This window comes from Odontomachus brunneus, unplaced genomic scaffold, assembly GCF_010583005.1.
Source record: "Odontomachus brunneus isolate Ranch 3 - 2012 unplaced genomic scaffold, Obru_v1 Obru_scaffold_015, whole genome shotgun sequence".
NCBI classification, from domain to species: Eukaryota; Metazoa; Arthropoda; class Insecta; order Hymenoptera; family Formicidae; genus Odontomachus; species Odontomachus brunneus.
The window spans coordinates 3,057,695-3,084,496 of NW_022639465.1; the positions used below are offsets into that span (position 1 = coordinate 3,057,695).

At 38.9% G+C, this 26,802-nt stretch overlaps 4 protein-coding genes across 9 annotated transcripts; 2 read left to right on the plus strand and 2 right to left on the minus strand.

The window, feature by feature from the left end:
- Positions 1–49: 49 nt before the first annotated feature.
- Positions 50–3,698, plus strand: LOC116841480. Its single transcript, XM_032809463.1, has 3 exons — positions 50–400; positions 649–761; positions 1,105–3,698. Exons 1-3 carry the CDS (start codon positions 278–280, stop codon positions 1,220–1,222), a joined length of 354 nt encoding a protein of 117 aa, XP_032665354.1. The 5' UTR covers positions 50–277; the 3' UTR covers positions 1,223–3,698.
- Positions 1,788–18,282, minus strand: LOC116841473 (calcium-transporting ATPase type 2C member 1). 5 transcript variants are annotated; one of them, XM_032809449.1, is made up of 16 exons: positions 17,982–18,281; positions 15,915–16,318; positions 11,288–11,488; positions 10,987–11,076; positions 7,480–7,577; positions 6,563–6,821; positions 6,143–6,479; positions 5,591–5,979; positions 5,242–5,398; positions 4,973–5,143; positions 4,535–4,850; positions 4,186–4,371; positions 3,966–4,113; positions 3,762–3,854; positions 3,529–3,670; positions 1,788–3,411 (listed from the first exon to the last, which is right to left on the minus strand). In XM_032809449.1, the coding sequence occupies exons 2-16, from the start codon at positions 16,026–16,028 to the stop codon at positions 3,272–3,274; spliced, it is 2,841 nt and encodes a 946-aa protein (XP_032665340.1). In that variant the 5' UTR covers positions 16,029–16,318; positions 17,982–18,281; the 3' UTR covers positions 1,788–3,271. The 5 variants fall into 5 exon arrangements, with proteins under 5 accessions (XP_032665340.1, XP_032665339.1, XP_032665342.1 ...); XM_032809448.1 differs by having other exon boundaries at positions 1,788–3,670; positions 17,982–18,282; XM_032809451.1 differs by lacking the exons at positions 10,987–11,076; positions 11,288–11,488; positions 15,915–16,318; positions 17,982–18,281 and adding an exon at positions 9,475–9,525 and having other exon boundaries at positions 1,788–3,670.
- A 1,249-nt stretch (positions 18,283–19,531) lies between these two features.
- On the plus strand, positions 19,532–22,308 carry LOC116841474. The gene is made up of 3 exons (XM_032809454.1): positions 19,532–20,453; positions 20,642–20,853; positions 21,148–22,308. Exons 1-3 carry the CDS (start codon positions 20,172–20,174, stop codon positions 22,286–22,288), a joined length of 1,635 nt encoding a protein of 544 aa, XP_032665345.1. The 5' UTR covers positions 19,532–20,171; the 3' UTR covers positions 22,289–22,308.
- A 1,177-nt stretch (positions 22,309–23,485) lies between these two features.
- On the minus strand, positions 23,486–26,621 carry LOC116841396. 2 transcript variants are annotated; one of them, XM_032809264.1, is made up of 8 exons: positions 26,198–26,621; positions 25,555–26,058; positions 25,275–25,483; positions 25,119–25,192; positions 24,946–25,057; positions 24,810–24,872; positions 24,558–24,720; positions 23,486–24,483 (listed from the first exon to the last, which is right to left on the minus strand). In XM_032809264.1, exons 1-8 carry the CDS (start codon positions 26,427–26,429, stop codon positions 24,476–24,478), a joined length of 1,365 nt encoding a protein of 454 aa, XP_032665155.1. In that variant the 5' UTR covers positions 26,430–26,621; the 3' UTR covers positions 23,486–24,475. The 2 variants fall into 2 exon arrangements, with proteins under 2 accessions (XP_032665155.1, XP_032665154.1); XM_032809263.1 differs by having other exon boundaries at positions 23,558–24,483; positions 24,558–24,724; positions 26,198–26,619.
- Positions 26,622–26,802: the final 181 nt, after the last annotated feature.

Here is a 26,802-nt window from a genome sequence, read left to right on the forward strand (position 1 = left end):
CGTTTTCTTTTATTCTTTCCGTGGCTCTTCCACTTTAACACGGGCGTTTTCAACAAAGTGAAAAGCAAGACATATTTATTGATATTACGATGCGATCTGCGCAATATGTCGAGAAAAAGCTGAGAAGTTCAGGGGACTTTCACTTTACAATGTCTAAGGAAGAACGAGGTAGTAGGGGAGCGAATAAGGTCAGAATGAGTTGCGACGCGGATCTGGCACGTCAGGTAGCAGCAACCGCGCTTCTACTATCAGATTAATTAAAATTATTTCGACTCACATGCGCGTAAATCTTCCTTCGAGAAAACGTCTCTTCGTATCTCGCGACACTAATCCAAAGTTTTATTGCGATCGATCGAATGCGCCCAATTTCCAATCATCTACCATGGCGAGTTCTGCTTCTGTAAGTAAAACAAGACGACACAGGAATTGTAAAGTGAAAACACATCTCCTTTTGAATGGTGATTTAGAGTCGATGTCTTTGGCAAAAAGTTGATAGCTATCGTTCGTCGAGCGTGACTTTCCAATGCAATCGATACGTTTCAATCCACATTGCAACTTCTGAACCGAGAGACGTCACAGATAAAACATGAAATAGACTTTTTTTTCTTAACTCGGTGGTCTAGACGAAATATGTTCACCTATTTACAGTTGCTAACTGTGATCGCTTTGATTACGTTCACTGCTCTCTTCCTCCCTTTAATCAACGGAAGTGCAGCTACGATTCCAGAACCTAAAGCACCGAATTTTCAATATTTCGAACGGTGAGTGAATGAGACAAGTGTCTCTGTAAATAATATTTACATTGTTAACACACACACACACACACGCACGCACGCGCGCGCACACACACACACACACACACACACACACACGTATGTATTTCGGATGTATCCCGAAATATATCGTAATGTTCAAATATTATAACGGAGAGAAGTAATTGTACTTTTGGTCTCTCTCTCTCTCTCTCTCTCTCATAAGACATGCTAGTGAAAGTGAGCAAATATGCCACACGAAACATACGTGTAATTTTACACTGCACGACGCGACCTCAAGAAAAAAAGTTACTGCTATAAATAGTATCGTTAATCATCTTTGTGCTTCCAGGCCGAAATATCGCTACCCGTATTACGATGAGAATGGCAGGGGAAAGTTGCTGTACGGATATGGGGGGCCCGAATTGTATCAATATAAAGTTTATAGTGCGCTCGAGGGAATTCATTGATAAAAACATGGCGACTCGTTTTCAAGTATTACGTTTGAAAATTGTATATAAATAGTCGCAAGCATGCGATGCACACGAGAGAGAGTATAAAATCTGCAAGTATAGAGTGTAAGTAGTTGATGTTAACCTGCGTCTCACGAGATGAATCATCTAAAAGAGATCAAACTGTAAGTTACAAGAACTATCGATATATTAATACATATCGCTAAATGAATAACTGCAAATTTTGATCGTCGACTAAACCTGTTGTAGTCAATTCCGTCAAATATATTTTAAAGTAACATTAACGATTAATTATCATTAATAATATTCACACGGCGCGGTGATGCAATTGCGTCGTTAACGACAGACAATTTGTGCGAACAAAGATACTTAAAAGTGTGCAGTTATCTCATCTATGATTTTCTTCGATACGTGTAGGCCTATATAATAACACAACACACGAGTATCTTTTCGACGACAATCGAATTATGTTGATTTAATTGCGAATTACGTTACCCAAAACGACCAATTTGTTTGAACGTGATGCGCATTGCCGTCGAAAGTATACGTCGTTTCGCAAACATAGAATTAAGGAACATTGTAAGAGCATTTATTTTTCGCCGATTACAACTGTACTTGTTAAATGCAATCGCTTTGTATGTCCGGCTTGAATTATGTTCGTCTCTCTTCTGTCTTTTTATATACTCGGTAAAATGCTGCATGATTCGCTCTCTCCCGTCCCCTTTTTATCTCCCTCCCTCCCTTTCTTCTCTCTTTTCTAACACGAATTGACCGACAGTGAATGATAAACTCCGCCGTTGGCGGAATATTGACGCTTTTCTCGCTTTTCTCTCTTTCTCTCTCTCTCTCTCTTCCCGCTAAGTAGGTTTTACATACAAACCGTCGCAGTATCTTTAGAAAAAAGTATTAGACAAGAATGATTACGATGGTTCGGTGCAAACGTTGCTTCGGATTGCAGTCTACGACTATATCATAGATACGGAATATATCGTTAAAAGTCGTCGATCTATCAAACGTGCGTGGAATGTGCAGTAGCGCCGCTATCATCTATGACGGTGATTCGTAGTTTTCTCATCATAGTGTGACACAGTGAACTCTATTCTAATTGAAATGCTCGCAGCTATCGCAGCTATTCCCGAATTCTTCTTCCATCTTTTCAGTGAGTATTTGTCACTACGAGGACATTCTCTAATAATATAATTTTTTAATTCGTCCTCTTCAAATTTTAAGCTTGCTCAATCTTTATGATCCAAAGGGAACGAGAATTTTTACGACATAAGGCCGTTAATATTGTTCACAAATTATGTGACGCCACTCAAAAGAAACATTTGTCTGCAACTGTTTATTTCTTCCGTTTCAAGCCTATGTTAGCGTACAGCTTGTCGAGCGTGTGTAGTGTAAGTGCTCCTTCAACTGCGCCATGTTACACTTGGTGAAAGAATAACAATAGAAAACCAGTGAACAATTAGATCAGCTATGAACAGCTAATGTAACTGGAAATTTCGATGGGAACTGTATAAAGTTTGCACACAATATACTCGCATAAAGTACTATCTACACGACTTTTCTACAAGTTAATTATATGTCACGGAGAACGTATATCTGGTTCACCGTGCACTATTAGTATACCTTAACGAAGGTGATCGATCGCGGTCCTTGTGCCAATTAGAACAGAGTTCAATGTAGGGACCAATAGTGAAATATAGTCTAAATAGCTACAGTCTACATAACCTACCACATCGTTTTGTCGGAACGATATATTTTGTACGATATGCCGGAAAATAGAGTCGGGCAATTTGCAAACGGTAAAAAAGAAAAAATCGCAGTCACTGCGAATCAATACGTACACAAGTGTCGCTATTATTACTCTCGTGTGATAGATGCGTAACACGTGAGATTACGAATGGTGCAAGCATAGTCGAGTTTTAACGCGAAGTTATGTTGATTAACGAACGAACGACCGCGCCGCGAGCAAGCGGTATCGATGCCCGATACTTATTCGTTATGATTTTTGTCCGCCGTCTTGTTCTCGGCAGACTGTAACTGTCATACAAAGTCCATTTCGAATTTGTTGTAATATTGGCCGTTGTTAACATTGCGACGCTTCTGGAGCTGTCTCTCCAAAAATTTCTTGAATTCGCTGATTACGAAGACACTCGACGTCAACGCCGCCAAGAATAAGAGATCTGAAAGCAGATTGTCGTTCAAGACAAACAGAAGGGAGGGGAAAGGGACACAAAGATTCGCTACACGATATCGAATATCGTTCGTATGCGCCGTATAATTAGCGTATATATCATTACCTTTTGCCGTGAGAGCTTCGGTTTGAAATATTCTCTGCAACGGAGGAAAATAGATGACGAACATTTGCCCGATGACAGATAGCGTCACTGCTATCAGGAACATTTTGTTGCTCCATAGACCGATTGTAAATATGGATTTTGTCTAAAATAAATTGAGGATCACTGTTTAACTATTGTAATTCTTTATTTTGATATCATCGATAGAGATCGGAAATGGAAATGCGTTATCTCACCTGTGATCTACAGCTAAGCGCATTAAACATGTCGAAGAATACAAAGCAGGTGAATGTCATGGTGGTGTCTCTTGCAGTATTTCCGTTAACCATCTGAAAGCGCGTCAAATAAGATAAATAAGGCATTTCATGAGTTACTTTAATTTCTGTGGTGGTTTGATCTCATATATTATATGCATTTTTTTGTTGGAAAAAACCTTTTACCTCTTTATTGTATACCCATAACGTGCCGAGAATAATTATAATAGCTGACAATAAAACGTTAATTATGAGATGACGCGTGATCATCGGTTCCTTTGTATTTCGTGGCTTCTGCTTTAGAACATCCTTGTCGACTGGTTCTACTCCAAGGCTGCGCGAGAAAAGTAAAAATTGTGTGTAATGAATATTCAGCGAAACGACGAAATTGCGAACAATATTCAACCTTTGAGCGGGTGGACCGTCCATAATGATATTAATCCATAGTATTTGCATCGCATTTAGCGGATTCGGTATGCTCATTAATGTCGCGAGAGCTATTAAAGAGAGCGCAGCGATGCTGGTGCTTAATTGAAATCTCACAAAGTTACGGATGTTGTGAAATATTCCTTTTCCTTCCTCGATCGCCGCGCTGAAAGGAAGAAAAAAAAGTAATAAAAATCATCGCAGAGACGTAATCGATTAACTGATAAAGAAGTATTAGAAAATTATTGTAAATAAAAGCACCGAAGAATTGTAATTGTCTCTAACCTATTCCGATGCATTGTAATATTATCCGAAAATAATGTACTCACATGATTGTACCGAAATCGTCGTCGACTAAAATCATGTCAGCTGCTTCCTTGCATACGTCGGTGCCGTTTTTTCCCATGGCGATACCAATGTCCGCTTTCTTCAACGCAACTCCGTCGTTTACACCGTCACCAGTCATACCCACTATATTGCCGTTCCTCTGTAGAGCTTTCACGATACAAAGTTTATGTTTCGGCGTCACGCGATAGAATACGCTGACGTTATTGATACACTGTTCCAACTGGTGTTCGGACATCATATCAATTTCATCTCCCGACAACAACCGATTGTGAAGCGTGTCTAGTCCGATCATGCTGGCTGAAAAATGCCCGAAAGAGAAAAAAGGAAAACGTAACTCGTAGATTACAACATATGCCTCGATACTTTTTTCAAGACTGACTCTCAAATTCATCGAAGCATTCGCGATATTTTATATGTACCTATTGCAGCTGCGGTCTCCTTTGCATCCCCCGTAACCATTTTCACTTTAACACCGCTGTTTATCAGAATACTGATGGATTCGCGCACGTACGGTCTCGGTGGATCGCAGATACCGACTAAACCTACATAAATCAGATCTTGCAATGAAGAGCCACGTGCCAGACCGATTACTGCAACATCACAGATTATGTATATAAATGCGATCGAGATATAAATCTATGATTTGTGGCAATTTCTTGCTTTCTATGAAAGAGGACAATGTTACTACCTCTCAGTCCTTGTTGACCGATATCATACGCTTCCGTTAAAAATTCCTGATCCTTTTTCTGACTAAGAGGGTATACCTGACCGTTTTCGTAATATTTAGTGCACTGTGGCAGAATCTTCTCCAGTGCACCTTTCACAAAGTAGATTTCCTGTCTGTTCTGAAATATAGGATCGTAAATTAGTGGTAGAGTATTTACGTGTGGTGATAATAATGTTATCCTACGATAAACCGTTTTAAAAAAGGACAGTTTATATGATTTACTTGGTAAAAATGGTGCCAAAAATGGTGTTACAATGAAAACAGTATAAGATAAAATCTCGACGCACACAACGCACTCGAATAATCATACCTCACCAAGCTTTGGTGTGCATTTCACAGCCATCATTTTTTGCTCCGAAGAAAATGGATACTCTTGCAATCGCAAATACCTATCGGCAACACCGTACATTCCAAATTTCATGGCCACAGCTATTAGCGCGCCTTCCGTCGGTTGTCCGAGCAGAGTATCGTTTTGTATGATAGCGTTGTTGCACACGCAACCTACTTCTAACAAATTATTGATAGCGGCACGTGCAAGGTCGACGCTATCGCATTTTCGTATTCGCACTTCGCCCAGATCGTTGTATCCCGCTCCGGTAACATCGGCAATGTAACCCTCCGACGTTACAAGAACCGTAGCGGTCATTTCGTTTTTCGTGATTGTGCCGGTTTTGTCAGAGCATATCACGTTAACACAGCCTACGATTAAAGCAAACCTTCTCACTATGTTTACACCTTAACACAGGCTGCAATTTCACAAAGTAAACACGAGAAGCAAGTTATTGTAAACATTGTAAAATGCCTGCTGAAGATACAATGCAGCTATGGAGATTACTTGCCAAGATTGAGTACTTCGACTTACCAAGAGTCTCGACAGTTGGCAATTTCTTTACAATCGCTTTTCTCTTGACCATTCTCATCACTCCCAGTGCCAGTGTTACCGTTACGACGATAGGTAAGCCCTCCGGTATGGCGGCTACCGCCAAACTTACACCAATGGTAAACATCTCAAGGATAGCCTTACCTTGGATCCATCCCAGCAGCATGATGATACCGATAATGCAGAACGAATAGAAAGACAGCTGTGTACCTAAAATGTCCATGCTTCGCTGTAGTGGAGTCTTTGGCGCCTCCTCGGCCTGCATCATTGAGAAAACTTCCCCAAATTCACTCTTTTCTCCCGTATTCACTACAATTCCCTGTATCGCGCGATCGTAACATAAGTTGATGGTAGAGCGCAATCACTCCCAAGAGAGAATTTGGACTTGAACAGTTTACGTACCTTGCCGTTACCGCAGCGTACCAGAGTGCCCATGAAGGCGATGTTTCTTTTGGACGTTAGCCCGTTGGTTTTCAGCAGAGGTGCCGTTGACTTTTGTGCCGGCTCGGTTTCTCCGGTAAAGCTGCTCTCATCAATCGCTAAATCTATGGCCTCGAATATCCGAATATCGGCAGGTACTCTGTCTCCAATATTTAAATACACAATATCACCAGGAACTAAATTACGCGCGAGAAATGTCTCTAAGCGGCCCTCTCTCAAGCTGCGAACAAAGTATTACGATAGAATAATGTAAAATTGCTTCAATACGATCGAATGATTTGGAGTGATTTTATTAGGAACATTCAGAGCCACAGAGAACAAAATGCAAAGCTTGCACTCTCTCTCTCTCTCTCTCTATATATATATATATATATATATATATCCATATACGTATGTGTATATATATATATACATACATACACACATACATTATATATATATATATGTATATATATATATATATATATATATATATATATATATATATATATATATATGTATAGAAAAGTGCTTTTTAACGTTGTAAATATTGGAGAGATTGTTCTCGTTTAATTTTATCGACAACTGAGATTGCTCTTAAAGTACAGAACTCTTTGAGATTTTATATGGAAATAAACTTCACCTTCATACGATTTATATACAGTTTGTACAATGGCATATTATATCTTCTTCATTAACAAGATAAAGGAATGCTCCGTTTAAAAGGGTTAGTATATCCTCCGAGAACCATACTTCTAAAGGATATATGATTTTAGGTGCATGCTCTGCTTCAAAGGTGAAGACAAATTATTACAAGACCAATATTCTCTCATTATCATTGTGCACTCTCTAAATTATGATTAATAAAGCATCTAGCAAAAAAGCACAAATCTATTTACCAGTGACATATTGGTGGTACCAATTTATTCAATTCCTCTAAAGATTTCTCCGATCGGTATTCTTGTACAAATGCAACTGTCACCACTATTATGATAGCCTACAAAGGAATATATATATAATATATATATATATATATAATATATATAAACACACACATATATATATATATATATATATATATATATATATATCACAAACATAAGCAATGGTTAGGTGATGCCTGCCAAAATTCTTAGAATCTGTGGATGCTTAATATGTGTACTTACCACAGTAATACTGACAGCATCATCAAATTGCTTCATGCACACACTGACAAATGCAGAGGCAAGTAGAAGAAGGATCAATGGGTTTTTAAACTAAAATAATACACATAATATATATATATATATATATATATATATATATATCACAAACATAAGCAATGGTTAGGTGATGCCTGCCAAAATTCTTAGAATCTGTGGATGCTTAATATGTGTACTTACCACAGTAATACTGACAGCATCATCAAATTGCTTCATGCACACACTGACAAATGCAGAGGCAAGTAGAAGAAGGATCAATGGGTTTTTAAACTAAAATAATACACATAATATATATATATATATATATATATATATATATATCACAAACATAAGCAATGGTTAGGTGATGCCTGCCAAAATTCTTAGAATCTGTGGATGCTTAATATGTGTACTTACCACAGTAATACTGACAGCATCATCAAATTGCTTCATGCACACACTGACAAATGCAGAGGCAAGTAGAAGAAGGATCAATGGGTTTTTAAACTAAAATAATACACATAATATATATATATATATATATATATATATATATATCACAAACATAAGCAATGGTTAGGTGATGCCTGCCAAAATTCTTAGAATCTGTGGATGCTTAATATGTGTACTTACCACAGTAATACTGACAGCATCATCAAATTGCTTCATGCACACACTGACAAATGCAGAGGCAAGTAGAAGAAGGATCAATGGGTTTTTAAACTAAAATAATACACATAATATATATATATATATATATATATATATATATATCACAAACATAAGCAATGGTTAGGTGATGCCTGCCAAAATTCTTAGAATCTGTGGATGCTTAATATGTGTACTTACCACAGTAATACTGACAGCATCATCAAATTGCTTCATGCACACACTGACAAATGCAGAGGCAAGTAGAAGAAGGATCAATGGGTTTTTAAACTAAAATAATACACATAATATATATATATATATATATATATATATATATATCACAAACATAAGCAATGGTTAGGTGATGCCTGCCAAAATTCTTAGAATCTGTGGATGCTTAATATGTGTACTTACCACAGTAATACTGACAGCATCATCAAATTGCTTCATGCACACACTGACAAATGCAGAGGCAAGTAGAAGAAGGATCAATGGGTTTTTAAACTAAAATAATACACATAATATATATATATATATATATATATATATATATATCACAAACATAAGCAATGGTTAGGTGATGCCTGCCAAAATTCTTAGAATCTGTGGATGCTTAATATGTGTACTTACCACAGTAATACTGACAGCATCATCAAATTGCTTCATGCACACACTGACAAATGCAGAGGCAAGTAGAAGAAGGATCAATGGGTTTTTAAACTAAAATAATACACATAATATATATATATATATATATATATATATATATATCACAAACATAAGCAATGGTTAGGTGATGCCTGCCAAAATTCTTAGAATCTGTGGATGCTTAATATGTGTACTTACCACAGTAATACTGACAGCATCATCAAATTGCTTCATGCACACACTGACAAATGCAGAGGCAAGTAGAAGAAGGATCAATGGGTTTTTAAACTAAAATAATACACATAATATATATATATATATATATATATATATATATATCACAAACATAAGCAATGGTTAGGTGATGCCTGCCAAAATTCTTAGAATCTGTGGATGCTTAATATGTGTACTTACCACAGTAATACTGACAGCATCATCAAATTGCTTCATGCACACACTGACAAATGCAGAGGCAAGTAGAAGAAGGATCAATGGGTTTTTAAACTAAAATAATACACATAATATATATATATATATATATATATATATATATATCACAAACATAAGCAATGGTTAGGTGATGCCTGCCAAAATTCTTAGAATCTGTGGATGCTTAATATGTGTACTTACCACAGTAATACTGACAGCATCATCAAATTGCTTCATGCACACACTGACAAATGCAGAGGCAAGTAGAAGAAGGATCAATGGGTTTTTAAACTAAAATAATACACATAATATATATATATATATATATATATATATATATATCACAAACATAAGCAATGGTTAGGTGATGCCTGCCAAAATTCTTAGAATCTGTGGATGCTTAATATGTGTACTTACCACAGTAATACTGACAGCATCATCAAATTGCTTCATGCACACACTGACAAATGCAGAGGCAAGTAGAAGAAGGATCAATGGGTTTTTAAACTAAAATAATACACATAATATATATATATATATATATATATATATATATATCACAAACATAAGCAATGGTTAGGTGATGCCTGCCAAAATTCTTAGAATCTGTGGATGCTTAATATGTGTACTTACCACAGTAATACTGACAGCATCATCAAATTGCTTCATGCACACACTGACAAATGCAGAGGCAAGTAGAAGAAGGATCAATGGGTTTTTAAACTAAAATAATACACATAATATATATATATATATATATATATATATATATATCACAAACATAAGCAATGGTTAGGTGATGCCTGCCAAAATTCTTAGAATCTGTGGATGCTTAATATGTGTACTTACCACAGTAATACTGACAGCATCATCAAATTGCTTCATGCACACACTGACAAATGCAGAGGCAAGTAGAAGAAGGATCAATGGGTTTTTAAACTAAAATAATACACATAATATATATATATATATATATATATATATATATATCACAAACATAAGCAATGGTTAGGTGATGCCTGCCAAAATTCTTAGAATCTGTGGATGCTTAATATGTGTACTTACCACAGTAATACTGACAGCATCATCAAATTGCTTCATGCACACACTGACAAATGCAGAGGCAAGTAGAAGAAGGATCAATGGGTTTTTAAACTAAAATAATACACATAATATATATATATATATATATATATATATATATATCACAAACATAAGCAATGGTTAGGTGATGCCTGCCAAAATTCTTAGAATCTGTGGATGCTTAATATGTGTACTTACCACAGTAATACTGACAGCATCATCAAATTGCTTCATGCACACACTGACAAATGCAGAGGCAAGTAGAAGAAGGATCAATGGGTTTTTAAACTAAAATAATACACATAATATATATATATATATATATATATATATATATATCACAAACATAAGCAATGGTTAGGTGATGCCTGCCAAAATTCTTAGAATCTGTGGATGCTTAATATGTGTACTTACCACAGTAATACTGACAGCATCATCAAATTGCTTCATGCACACACTGACAAATGCAGAGGCAAGTAGAAGAAGGATCAATGGGTTTTTAAACTAAAATAATACACATAATATATATATATATATATATATATATATATATATATATATAAGATAATTACACATAAACTTATCCAAATTATATCTTATAATTGCTGTCTTTGTATCTCTTATATAATTGCTTTCCTTATATCTATTATAAATTGCTCTTTCTGAAATTGCATATACCTAAACAAATAATGCAAACCAAACATAAGGCACATACTTGTTCGATATATTTTTTCCACGGTGAGTCTTCCTCCTTGACAGTGAACTCATTAAAGCCAGTCAATTGCCTTCTATGGTCAGCCTCTTGCCACCTAAGCCCTGTTCGAACATCAATGTGCAATCTGGCTGCTACTTCCTCAGCCCCAAGACTAGCTGATTCCGCAGTTGTCAACCACATCTTGGAGCTGTGTTCTTTGTCCTAAAATGATATTGCGATATACTTTACTATTTGTTGACTATTATCAGTAAACAATATCATACATTAAAAGCAGAGATTCTACATTAGTCTGAAACACATGTAGAAGCAAAGCTTAGAAATCAAGTAACCATTTCATAATAATTGTTGTCTTAATTGTACTTTTTTTTTTACCTCTCTCTTATCCATCCTTGAGCTTCAATATAAACTTATTTGAATTTAAATAATGAACATGCAATTAAAACTGAACTCATGATAAATTCGAAGCAAAAGAGAAGTTGAGCAATATAAAGACAATTTTACGATTAAAATTGAGCAGAAAATCCTTTGTTATTAATTTTATATGTATACACATTCGCGCGCACGCGCCATGTTTTGTTATCTCTCGCGGTGCCATCAATAACATTAAATTAGCGTCACATATGATCTCACTGATGTAACTGTGCTTGAAGAATATCACACGATTTTCCGATACGCCGCAAAATGCCGATCAAAACCGTACGCTACAAGAAGAGCTCAACGACATCGGCTAGGATGGCAGACCGATAATTTGACCGTGATTCGAGGACACACATGGCGAAATGAAATAACAAGTCTCAAAAACTGTACGTTCTTGTTGAATACTAACCTCATGCAACGAGCGATTGAGAAAAAAGCAACCAATTTATCACTTCTAAATGAGCAGTATCGAATATGAATGTATCACAGTCATAGTCTACACGAAACTACAGAGGAAATTACCGAGAACCGTACATGCCACATGAGGAAGAAAGAAATTCACAGAGCACTCTGTATGTATACATGTACTATATACGCATCAAGTACGACGCCGAATCGATAAACTATCGCTCGAAATCCCTTCGTGTTGACAACGGCATGTCAACCGCGCGGTTTTAAAGATGGCTAGCCGGTCTCGTTTTTAAGCCGCGTACACATTTGCGTGCGAAACAATCGCGAGATATATTGCGCGCCAGAAATAGGCGTATGTATATATATATAAACGCAGAAGAAAGGAAAAGAAGCATGTGACTCGATTTGATTAAATTCTTCATAGTCGACGTAGTTTCCCGCAAATTCAATCATGCGGTAGCACGATATCGCGCGGGGTCCGTGCGTGCGTGTTGCGTACGTGTGTGTGTGTGTGTGTGTGTGTGTGTGTGTGTGTGTGTGGCGCGTGTGCACGCGCGCGAATTTAATCGTATTTTTTGGTGGTTTTCGCATTAAAAATAGAACAAAATCATGTATCCATACTTGGGAAAAATAAGAGGAAAGGAAAACAAAGTGCAACTTAACTAGTGAAGACGAGTGTGTTCGAAAATCCTGAACATCAGCGGTTCTCAACTCGCGCTACACGATACACATAGGAACGGGTTTTTAAAAGATAGGCCAATAGGTTGAAATACATCATAATCGGACAGGTGATTATGATACTTTGTGTCGTTAGGCAGTCGCCGTTGCTGTTCACGATCTGTCAGTAACGCTCTCGTTTACACGTCCTTGCACGTTATAATGCGTGAGTTTCACTTACGTAGGCAATGTATGCCACGGTCTATATGATTTCTGTCTGTTCATTCCCAGATAGCACAGATATGAATATAAGTTCATAGAGAATTTATTTTAAAGAATACCTAAATGATTAGAAAAATGAATGTCTGCAGAATTCTTGACGAATCAACTACAATCAGATCGTCTTGAAGTATTATCTTGAAAAGTTCATTATAACGAATATTTCACGATTAAGTATTTTGAGTATTCTGAGAATTTATGAGGGATTAATTGTAGAATTATAAATATGCTTTATTTGTTACAATTACTTCCTCACTTCACTATGATTAGCAAATGCTTTTAATATTTTGGGTTTACTCCTAGTAAACACCAAGTAACAGTTACATAATTATTAGTAATAATTTCCCACATAATAATATAACTGTTATATAATATACGCGTTTACATCAGCGTTATACTGCATTTACATTGTTGAGTGGGAAAATATAATTAACAATTATGTAACTGTTACTTGTTGGGTTGTAGCATAATTAGAAATTTCTTCGTAAATAAACATCTCGATATAATAGAGAGAAAAGCGAAACCTTTGACATTCTATTGAATTATGAGTACAAGTGAGTATAACCAGCTTCATATTTCTATAAATTGCTAGTTCGTAATTTTAGAATATAATCGCGATTCTTATTTATTTTATATAACCTATCTTTAATTTTGGATTCCTTTTTTTTTTTAAGCGACTGATTATATTTTAATAATTTTTATTATTTCACCAGGAAAATGTTACTCGGTAAACACCAAATAACAACAATATTATGTCAATATTGTAATTCTCCACTCAACAATGTAACCATTGCGAACATATAATATTGCTATTATACAGGGTGTCCCAAACTCTCTTCTGCAATTGTTGTGGAAATGTAAAAGGATTGAGGTGAACATAAAAGTCCTATACCGTTTTGCGATATTCGCAATAATAGTCGAAATGTTAATTAAAAAATTTTAATGAATAATAGATATGAGCTGTAGTGATGCTGTCTTTCGTTGTATACTTATACATTAAGTCAAACTGAGCAAAAAATCCTTTAATATTTTGCGAATGACTACATAGATTTTTAGATATTAATTAAAGAAGATTTGTTGCATTATCGCTTATATACGGCTCATCTATCATATCGCGCATAATCATTCACTAATCTTTTTTAATTAATATTTCAATTATTATTGCAAATATCGCAAAATGGTATAAAACTTTTATGTTCACCTCAATTCGTTCTACGTTTTCATAAGAATTGCAGAGAAGAGTCTGAGATATATCCTGTATAAGCGTAAATTCCAAGAATATCATTAGAGTCATTAGGATAGTTGCCTGCCGCGCGATTTTCGGTCAAGCAATGCTGACCGCGGCTGCTGAGAGACGCGGATAATGGGTGGTGACCTGCCGACAATCGCTCGGGACCACGGTGGGGCACGAACGTGTACAAAATATTCGCAAACTTCAGATGCCAGTATTTTTTTTTTTTTTTTTATAAAATATTAGCATTTTCGGGTTATTTCAATATTTGCTTATGAGTGAAGAATCAGAATATCGGTATAATGTTGCTGGTAGATGATATTTGTTGGGTATTTTGTAGTTCTCTCTCTGTTCTTAAATATTGGTCTATATGAATACTTCAAGGGGTTCTCAGGAATTTCAGTCGTGTAACTTCCTGAATTATTTTTATAGTATTCTTTTTAATTTCAATTCTTAGAGGATTGCAATTCAGGAAAAGAGAAAACTTTAAAAATATTTTAAGAATTCGTTATGCTATCTGGAAATTTATAATTATCCGCTTGAGTCTGGCTTTGCATTCCAATCGAATGGTCGATGGGTAAATATATATAGCCGATGTCGACTATGCATTTAACGCTGTATTGTAAAAATGGAGCCTTTGCCTCACCTCGCGATAGCATAAGCAATTTGGAGCGTTTGAATCGAGAATAAGTTAAGCATACAGAATTGAATTTTTTGATGAAATATAACACGTAATTTATTAAGGGGATTATGGAGTCTTGTTGTTCGTTTAATTTATGATGCAAATTCGGCTGTGAATATCGGTGATATTTTTTAGAATCTTTGATCGATACGATAACAAGTCGAATATCTGGATTACCTCGGAAACGCTGTACATGTCTTCGAGTAAGTACATGTATTACTTGCTACATCAGAGAATTTTCCCGTGCTCGATGCTCGCGCTGGCGTGTGTTAACGAACCATTCGATCGATATCAAAACAATCGGACATACGTTTGGCGAAGAACCCTTTGACCCCCGACAATATTAGCCGTACTACTTCTCTTTATACTGTACTCGATATTCTATTTGCTCAATATTCGATGTTGTACGAATATAATGTCAACGGAAGAACTAAGTTGCTTTCAATGTATATTTAAAAAAAAACAAAACTTATTGCGAGCTTATTGGGAATTAAGAGGACATATACACACACACACACACATAATTTCTCTCTCTCTCTCTCTCTCTCTCTCTCTCTCTCTCTCTCTTTGTACACAAAAGAAAGAACTTTGTTAGTGTAACTGAATTTTTTGTTACTTGAGGACATAGATGAAAAATTTGGTTGTAGAAGCAGAAAGATTTCTATAGGAGGTTTCTACTCAATTGCTTTCAGTTATCTCAATCGAGTTTTAATGCAGCTGAATGTTCGGACGGATTTTTTTTAGTCACAGTAACGAAGATATTTCTTAACGAGTTTCTCGTCTGGTTCTAGAAATCAGTTACCCTAACTGACATTTTGTTTCCGTGTAATCTTTTTTAACGTGATATCCCCAATTTCTAAAGATATGGATCTCGGCTATTTAGTCCGGAAATAATACTGTCTTCTTTTTAATTCGCGTCGAAATATCTTGATCAACTTTTGATCACTCACCTCCTCTAGTGTCGCATTCTCGTCGTCGTTGCGCTCTTTGTCCTCGTTGCGGATTTCGAGACCGGCGTCGTCCAAGAGCTGCTCGTACTTGGCCTGGTTGCCGGTGTCTCTCATCGCGAATGAGGATGACCGCTCTTCTCAATGTCTCTCCTTCCACGTTTTTTCTCGGAGTTTTCCTGGCTGACCAGGAAGGAAAAATGCTAACGACGAGAAGATGCAGGGGATAGAAGCACCACCAGCTGAGAAACGCTGAAATCGCGCGCGCTATCGATTCACGACCTCCTCTCTCTCCTTTCCTCTCCTTTCGTCTTCCCAACTCTAGTCCGGTTCGGTTGGTTCGCCAGGGAAAATGGGAACGGTGCTGCACATCGTCTTCTCTTCCGTCACATTTTGTGTACAATAAACTAAATGATAAAAACGCAGTTTTGATTTTTTATATACGCGTGATGATGCTATAATCTGCTAGAACCGGTGTCTGTTTTGCGAGATCTGACGAGGGAGACGGGGGAAGGGATTACGTGAGATTGGTCTAAGAAAGAAAGGAAAAGAGAAAAAATTACATGTACATACACGTATACGCCTTTTATTGATCGATTTTCGACGTGGTCACCTTCGAAGTAGAGTCCCTTCGAGACTGTATACCACTGTCTAGCGGTGCTCGTCTCGTGTTCTGACGTGTCGTTTAGGAACCCTGTTATTGTAGCCTTTTGCGGAAGTTTTTTTTTCTTTTAATTAAAGATTTTACAAGCGGAATTCTTGCAGAAGAGTTAAACTTACAAATATCTCCTGCGACGTGTGTATATATATTTTTTTTCTTTTTCTTTTCGACCAATCTCTCGTTGCTTTATCGTCAAAGCTCATATTCAAAACTAAACAACCTTGTCGAATTGCGGGAACCCTGACTTGTGAATTTTCCGCAAACTTGGTGTACCCGCTGGCTGATAGACTGACTGATTGGCTGATTGGTTGCGTTCAGCAGAGAAAGCTTCTTTGCAACTGTAAACTTGTAAAATTCGTGAATTTGATTGGAATATGCTCTTAATTTTGCTTCAATCCAAAAGCATGTATCAATCAGATTCACGAATTTTACAACAGTTGCAAAGCAGCTTTCTATGCAGCCATTAACAATCCGGTTAGATAACAGTGTTCTACGTCGCGACTCATTTGATTCGCCTTGATAAATACGCGGGGCTTACGATTCGCTTTTGTCGCCTAGACGCATAATTTTGAAATTAAATACAGACGACCGAGATATATCGAATGTTTTAAAGAAACATGTTTCGTAACATCAAGTTCGCGACAGTTCCGCTCTTTAAAGAAGACAACGACCCCGAGATGATGATCACTGGAATGAATGTCAGTTTGATTGCTCTATCAAGGCTTTACCGTCGCATGTATCGTAACTCTGACTCTTGTGTAAGAACTCTGAAGCATTACGCGCGAGAACGAAATTTGATTTTTAAAAGTTCCTAGACCATCCAATGATCACGCTTGAATCTTGGATGAATTTGGGCGAGTTTTTTAATTCAGCGATGAATCCATCGATGAATTAAAAAACTCGACCTTTTATAGAGCAACCGCGCGAAAAACGCGAAAACGTTACAATGCAGCGATTTTAGATTGGTTTTTTTCGAAGCTCATTATCGGCGCTACTTGGCGAGCGCTTCTAACCTTGTATATCTGAAGAGCGATATAGGTAGAATGACGCGTTGATAGCGCGCTTGATATGGAGTTTTTCAGCCGATATCCTCAATTCTACAATCCTCAATTCTTGTTGACGCACTGTCGAATACTCGAGGGAGCTCGGTCACGTTGTCAACGACGACACAACACGATTAAATAATCTGGGTCTGGTAGTGACGACATGCGGGTGGACACGAGAGCCCACGGCCGCGGTATGTGCGTGTTGTGTGTGCTTTCGATTACGTGCGTCTCTCTCCTCTCCCTCCCTCCCTCCCTACTCCCCCTTATTCCAGGTAAAAATCAATAACACGGTTACGAGGCATATACCTGTCGTGCGATGGCTGCGGAAAAACCTGAAACGTGCCGATGATAAAGATATCTTACCGTTAGATGACAGGCAGTCCGCGATTCGTGTGTCCGAACTCGTCAGGATGATTCGCTACCGGCGCGGGCTCCAACGCGATTCGAAAAACTAAGACACAATCTTATACCGTTTCACTACCGTACGAGAACGGACGTAACTGATCACGCGTGCACTAGCGATCGTGGACTTGTGTATACGAATTCGGTCGACTTTTGTCGGTCGCATAGAAGTCACTAACTGCTCGCTGTCGCCGCCGTCGCCGCTGGTCAGGAAGGTCGATCGACTCAACCGAACAGACGGATCGAGCCGGGTTAACTAAGTAGCCAGCCAATCAGGCTAGCACAGGACAACTTGTTCGTGACAAGCAGCGCCACACTGACAGATGAATTCGACTATTGGATAAATTCACGTCGCTTCGAATTGTCAAAGTTGCGGCTGATTAGCGATTACTCATTTTTAACGGATAAACAATAATTTGTGACGCATAATTAGGGAACTCTATATATATATATATATATATATATATATATATATATATATATATATATATATATATATATATATATATATATATATATATATATATATATATATATAGGGCCCCTATTCTTGAAATTTTTGCGTATACGTAATTTTAATCGCGCAGCAATTTTATAGTATGATTAAACTTGCGCAGTAAAACTTACGTATACGCAACTATTACAAGAATAGGGGCCCTGGAATGCTCAGGCCCGGTTGCACCAACGTTATTTTGGTTTTAAGTGACACTTAAATATATGTCTATCTTTATTTATATAAAAAGAAAGATAAAGATAGACATATGTTTAAGTTTCGCTTAAAGTCAAAATAATGTTGGTGCAACCAGAAGTGCTATTCTGTACATGCGTACCGACAACTGTCGGATCGGTAGACGTCGTTGCGCAGCTTTTTTATACCATAGAAAAGCTGGCCTCCCAGGCCTTATACAGGATTCACACCGCGCCCGATGTCCGATATCCAATAAGAGAACAGCTTTCTAATAGAGAATTCAATTCTCCATTGGAAAGCTGTTCTCCTACTGGATATTGGACGTTGTACGTCGGACATCGGACGCGGTGTGAATCCTCTATTAGGCAAATGGGAAGAAACGGGCCGAGTAAAAGGGAAAACAGGGATCGGGTTACACGACATTTTCTCGAAAATTAGATGGAAAAATCTTGGTACCGACAAAAACCTTTAGGCAACACAATTTTAATTTCTGCGGATTAGTGACAGTTTGTTATTCGACACATACACACGCATATGTCAAACGACTCTGCAAAATTCATGGACTTGCTACTTCAATAGTGTCACTAATTCGCAGAAATTAGAATTGTTGCCTAGGGGATTTTGTTAGTATCACTATTTTTCCATCTATTTTTCGGGAAAATGTCGTGTAACCAGGGATCGTTTTCTCTTTTTCTATTGTTGTACTATTCGATTTGAAAATATCGGCTTGAACGGTTTGAATTTAGAGACGATATTCATAACCTCTTCTGCAGGATTCACATCGCGTCCGATGTCCGACGTACGCTTAGAGCATAGTATAGGTTCAGTTCACTGCACGTTACGTAGTCCGAACTGTGTCGTGAAGTTAATCGAATATCAACGAGGTTATTCTCGAATTACCTGAAAAGATACGTTTGAAATTTGAATTGAAAACGAAAATGAGGTTAAATAAACGGAAATATTAATGAATCGTTTGAGATATCAAAGATCAACAAGAATATGATTCCGACTAGTTGAGATTGTCTTTTTTATGCGATTACGATTCTCACGCTAAATCATAATATCTCGGGTCGCATTTTTGAGGAAATTACCTCCATACTCTATAGTATATGTAACGTGAACTATAGTTATTGAGTAAGGCCGCGTTCCGTTTCACGCATATGCGCGCATTTATCTATAGTTCGTGTCACGTATATTGTAGGCAATGCGCGCATAATGCGTGAAACGGAACGCAACTTAAAATTTTCCTCAAAAAAAAATGTTTTGGAATGCAACCTCGGTACAAAAGTCACTTTGCGGCTACTTACACGTCGGAAGTGACAAGTTTTGCGAAATTATTGATAAATCTTAATAGAGAGACGCGTCATTTGAAAGAATATATACTCGTTAGAAATTGTATGGGATGTCTTTTGCAGATATCGATAGACGTTTTGTCGGCGAGTAGCGCGCGAACATAACCTCCAATGGCGAAGAAACCGTCGACGGTAAGCACGTCGTTGTGCGAGAAAACGATATGCCCTTCGCCGGAGGAACTGAGTGTGATAGTCAACAGTGTTAAATGCGAACAATGTGGCCTTGTGTTTCGGAATCAGCCGCGCTACCGGCTGCATGATCTCAAGGTGCATCAGCGTAAAAACCTAGATAAAACTGCGAAGGAGAACGTACGTTATCACTGTCCGGTGCAATCCTGTGTCTATGCCATCAATTCTCAGCGATATTTTAGCACCATGAAGTACTTGAAACAGGTGAGACATCCCCATAAAATGAGAGTACTTGTTTTCACATTCTCGTTTAAGATGTTGCAGACATTATTAGAGCATCTTGTAGCATATAATTTCCTTCTTTAATATAGGTTGTTTATGAAAACGAGCTCTGTCACTGGAAACATCATCGACAACATATACATATATATAATCTTTACTCTTTCTTCTAGCACTATTTGAAAGTACATGCAGAGAAGACTTATACATGCAATCTCTGCAACAAAAGCTTCTCTACTGAAGCTGCCAAGGAGGGACATATGAGAGTCTGTGGTATAGAATTTACATGCTCCTGCTTGAAAACTTATACTACATACGAAGCACTGCTCACACATGCAAAGAGATCCTTACATACTATAACAGAGAAATACAAAGGTTCTTTGAGGTAAATTTATTTATATATATATGTGTGTGTGTGTGTGTGTGTATGTATGTCTACACACACAAAGTGTTAAGAAAAAAACATTCATATTATAGGTAGTACACACCATATTGATCACATATAATAATTATATCTCAGAAATAATTGAGTCTTCAATCTATGTTTACTAAGACCTTTTTACACAGTATGGTGTATACTATCTATTATATAAATGGTTTTTTTACACTGTGTGTGTGTGTGTGTATAAAATTGTATAGTTGGGCAGAATTTACCGATTGGTTGAATTTGTCTCTGTAGATGTACCAACTCCAAGACAATGCGAATCATCCTACCGACTGGAACGATAAACAAGCCCGTGACGATATTGCCTAGTCTAGACAAATCCGATAAAAACAGCGAGAACGTTGGCACTATAGCGAAAAGTACATCAGACATTGGCGTACAGACGGACGATTACAAGAGAAACCGAAAGATACTGAGTCCGCCCAAGTTCAATAATAACAATCATCCGCACTGCAACCCAAAACGTCGGATATCTAAGCAAACGCAGACCAACGATTTTTACAAGGAGAAAAACAGTGGGAGATCGATGGAGACGCAAACCACGACGGAAATGCATAAGCGCGTGACGCGCGCCAGTCGTACGCTGTCGTCGAAACAGTCGGTGCAGCATGCGCTGCTGAAGGAAGACCTCAATCTCGGCAGTAACTTTGCGCCGGCCAACTTGTTCCCGGCGAGCCCGTTACCGCTTCGTCACGATGTTGGACTGCAAGACTTTTGGGAGGAAAAGAGCACGTCGGGCACGCAGACGATACCCGAGAAGGATATGTTTGAGACGTTCAACGACAGCGTCACGCAAACGGAATTCGAGACGCTCTACGAGCATAGTCGCAATCCTCTCATACAGTGCGTGCCGAAAAGCAGCGTGGCGCTGATGACATTGCCCTACGTCGAAGGCTACCCATTTGTCTCCGCCGAGACCGGCATATCGTCCCAGGTGGATCCTCTGTTGACCGGCGCCAAGACCACTGCGTTCGACGACAGATTCAGTAGCATAGAGACGCAGACCGAGCAGGCGTTCTCGCCGTCGTACTTTTATTCCGAGTCTCTGTCGCGTTCTTTCACGTTAAGTTCCAACATCGAGACGCAAACCACGGACAATCTCGACAACATGGAGCAACTGTTATACAATAACACGTGCACGCAGACCTGCAGCGAAATGCTGTCTTCCGATTTGGGACTGATGTCCAACATACAGACGCAGACCGCCTGGTCCCACGACGACACTACCGTCTCTACCGAGACGCAAACCAAGTCGCTGATATGCGAGGCCGGCTGTAATATTCCTATGGGCGCCTGCAGATCCTGGTTGAACACGCAGACCAGTCACACTGAAACACAAACGGATCTGTTGAGTATCTTTGAGGGATTGCAATAACACGTTCCGATCGTTACTTACTTTGCTGTTTTTATTTCACCACTTAGATTTTGATCAGTTTGGTGTTTAAGCACCTTTCATTTATTGCGTTTTCAATTATATATTCGCCATGTTTCGTCCTTGTCTAACACATGCGTTGTGAATACAAAGGATATTCTCTATTGACTTATTAATTTATTGTGATCTTTATACGTGCAATCGTATACGTTTATTACGATCTGTATCTCGCACCGTTCTTTCGATTACTCTGTCATATGCAATATAATTGTTCAAAAAATATCAGCTTGCAATTTGTGATAGAATCTGTCGTCGAGAGGGAACTAAATCCCCATTCGGAACACCCTATATCTTCTACGTAGATCGAATAATTGTTTTGCTCTTATTCAAACTTTTTTATTCGATACCCTGCGGAAGTGCCAAATAAAAAAGTTGACAGAGCAAGCACCGTTAATTTTTCTCCTGCCGTTGCGCGTGCGCGCGTGTATGTATGTGGACGTATAATTGTTTAATTTGGATCGCAATCTTTCTCATTGCCAATGTATTACGCACTTTGTATGTATTTATGCATCCAATATCGATCCCAGTCTCTGCAACACTCGTAGGAACGTATTGAGATGAATATAAAAGTCCCACACTGTTTTGCGATATTCGCAATAAATGTCGAGATATTAATTAAAGAAGATTAGTGCATGATCAAGCGCGATATGATAGATAAGCTGGTGATATGTGCCGTACATTAGATCAAACTGAACAAAGAAGTCCTTAATCATTTTGTAAATAACTACGTCGATTTTTAGTTATTAATGAAAGAAAATTGTTACATGATTGTGCGCGATAATGCACAAATCTTTTTTAATTAATATCTCGAGATATATTGCAAATATCGCAAAACGGTATATTTTTATACTCAATCCGTTCTACGTTCCTACAAACGTTGCGGAGACGAATCTAGAATGCCCTGTGTGTGTGTGTGTGTGTGTGTGTGTGCGCGCGTGTGCGTGTATTCATCGTTAATCTGTAATTTATCGATAAATTTACTGAACTGTAATGGAAACGCTAAATGTATAATCTGTCTCATATCTATTTAAAGCCTTGCACGTCGTATACGTCGTAAGGATATGCTCTTGTAAAAAATATATTCTGGGTTATATTGCGCGCTGCATATTGTGACGCGCACAAAACGTCACTTTTGTCGGCTTCTTTCGTTTGATTTTGCACTGTTACGAGATTCGAAATTACGATGTGATTCTGAATTCATACATTCATTTCTTTTTTTTTTGTTTTCGTTTTGTTCGCATGTACAACAATATACAACTAAGAAAATATATTCCTTTGAAAATCGTGAAAGAGAGACCGCGTAGAAATCTATATCGTATAAGAAATACATGTACATTTTTGTGTCATGGTAACGAGTAAGCACAAGTCTTCACAGACTATTCACAAACGCAAAAATATAAAAATTTGTCACGAATGCTTTATAAATAATATGTATTTACGCGTGTTCAGAGCGATCACGTCGCTTGTGTTGTCGAGTCGTATGGGCGGCGGTTTTACACGGTTTTACACGAGTGAAAAGTGGGAATTTAATTCTGCGAACGCAGATAACAAGATTGGATCGGATGAGTGTATACCTCATTGCACTCGCAGACGCGCGACGTTGCACAACGCATCAAGTCCGGACGGTGTCGCGTAGCTGCACAACGTGCACGCACAAAGAAATCAAAGGCCGCATTCTACATTTTAGGCTAATTACAAATCTAAAGTACAATCGCTACACGCGTCATGCACGCATAATGCGACTATGCAAATCCGTCTGGATATTCGGTTTTAGAACGGCGAGGAAACGGTTAACAGTTGTCGCTGACGCAACTAGTTTTCGCGACAACAGCGAAACACCTGGCGTAGAGATAACGGTAGGATACACGGAGGAGCGACAAAAATGGGATAGTGCGAAAATACAAATGTATACAACGTATATATATGTGTGTGTGTGTGTGTGTGTGTGTGTGTGTGTGTATACGTGTGTTGTGTATATACATATATATACACGTAGGGAGTCTCATTATACAGCGGGACCGGTGGCATTGTCCTCTTCAAAGTCAGGTAAAAAGTCTTTGGTCCAGTCTTTTATCCTATCCACGTTCTCTAAAGTCGACGCGAGGACTCGTAGATTGTCCACACCGGACATCAGTTGTCTGTATAAACAGATATCGGATTTATTTTCTTCTAGTTACGTCGTGGTTTGCAGATCATCTGAATATTTCCTCACCTGAGCGACACTTCGGCCGACGACGCAGCTGCGAATAAATCCCGGGCGAGTCTTTTGACGGTACGATTGGTATTGGCAGCATTTGCGCTCGACTCGCCTTGTCCCGTTGTTGCTGCAACACCGGCCCGAAGTTCGCTGTTCTCCAACCGCAAGAGGGATATCTCTGTCTGAATCGAACAATCCGATCGCTACGTTAGTGTCATATCTCATCCCTTATTATATAGAAAGATGGTTATTGAAGTGCGTGCTAACCGTCAAAGCTTTAATTTCCTTTTTCAGTGATGCGACGGTGCTTTCAGCGTTGACTGCTCTCTTCTACAAGATAGAGACATACAGAATAATAGCCATATAAAAATTATATCTATATCAACTGTATATCTATACTCACTGTACTCTGCTTCAAATTATCTTCAACCTGCTCCATCGCCTTTTCCAAGTGCGCAGTTTCCTCGTGCTCGACTTCTTGTCTGGATAGCAGTTCAACCTCCAACGAACGAATCCTGTGAATCAGCGCGCGTCGTGTACCGATCAAGTGATATCTACTCGCAAGTGATTGATTACCTGTCCGTTTTTTCGGTGATTTGCCTTCGAGCGGTATCCAATTCACGACGTAATCTTTCGTTTTCGAGCGAGAGCTGCAACACACGCGACGTTTCGTTGCATTACCGTAATTACCGATTGACAACAGCTGATCCAAGTGTGCGATGATCATCTCACCCATCTTTCCGTAGATTCCGTCATGCTCGACTTGGGTTCCGCATCCGTCGTTCTGTTGTGTATAGGACCGTCGCTCAAAAAGTCCGGCAAAGACTTGTGGACGCTCGTTTCGCTCGTTGGCGGCTCGTCCCGTGTGTTCGCACTCGCACCGGTACCGACGCGTGCCTCGTGGCTGCCGGGAAGGGGCAGCGGCAAGTCAAAGGGAAAGTCTGCAAATGAAAAAAAAAAGTGTGAGTTCAAGGTGACACGGATGATAAAGATGCTGGTGAAAGAAAAGAACCTGCGGGTTCAGGACGATAAGCGAGCGTGGGACATCTTTCGAAGGTAGGCAGGTCCAAGTGATTGGAACGATCTCTGTGAGAAGGCAAGCCCTTGTCCAGCATGCCGGTGAGATCAAACGGCAGATCGCACAGAACACTGGAGTCGTCCCTCTTGCCGCTTTCGCTTCGCAGTCGCGGCTGCCTCTGCTGTTCCATGCTGTTCAGAGCAAAGTCCGGAAGATTGTCCACGTCGAGCAGCACCTGCTGCGCGGCTGGTTCGTTCAGATAACACTGCTCTATGACCAAGTGATCCTGCACAAAGTCTGGAAGTTCCGTAGGATTTCGGGAGGAGTAAACCCCGGTCTCCTTAGTGGCCTCGTGGCTGCCAGGACTCGACGCCGGTGTATAGTACACCTTTGGTCGCGCTCCGGTATTGTGATAGGAATTGCCGCTCTGCGTGTCGTTCTTCAAAAAGACCTTGAAACTGAAGGGATTGCTCTCGCGACGCTCTCGGCTCTCCTGACCTGCGACACGTCATCATTCGTTGGGTTTTTGTGGAAATAAAACGATCGTACGTGCTATTCAAACAAGAAAGGAAAAACAACAAGGGAGAAACAACGAGCGAGTCGTCGAGAAGAGGCGAGACGAGGGAGCTCTCCTAACCTGTCGGCTGCTCGGCGACGACGACGTCGCCGCGACTTCTGACAAAATGATCCGTCGATGACGAGTCTCGGCGTCCGCCGCGGCAAACGGCTGCCACTTCCTCGTCGGACGACGAGGACGATGAGAAGACGACATGCTCGGCGTCGGCGACGTAGTGTTTCGAGTTTTTTCGTAACGACGACGATCGATGGCAGGACTCGTCGTGGCTCGTAGTCTTTTTACGGTGCGCCATAATTCGCGTCCACGCGGTCCACGCAACGCGAATGAATCATTCAACAAAGCGCAACAAAGTCGCGTTAGCCTACGAGTTCGCGTTCTCTTGCCGAGTGCGCGCTTGACGTTTGTCACTGTGTGTACGCGCCTACGATCACTGCTGACGTTCGGTACAGTTGAGGTTAGGTTGGGGTTAGGTGAATATGCGCCCACTAGATGGGCGACCGGTGCGCGTTCATCTTTTGAATGCAACAACGGGCATTGATCAATCGTAATCGAGGAAGCTGTTTTTATTTCTACGGCTAAATCTTATATATATATATATATATATATATATATATATATATATATATATATATATATATATATATATATATATATATATATATATA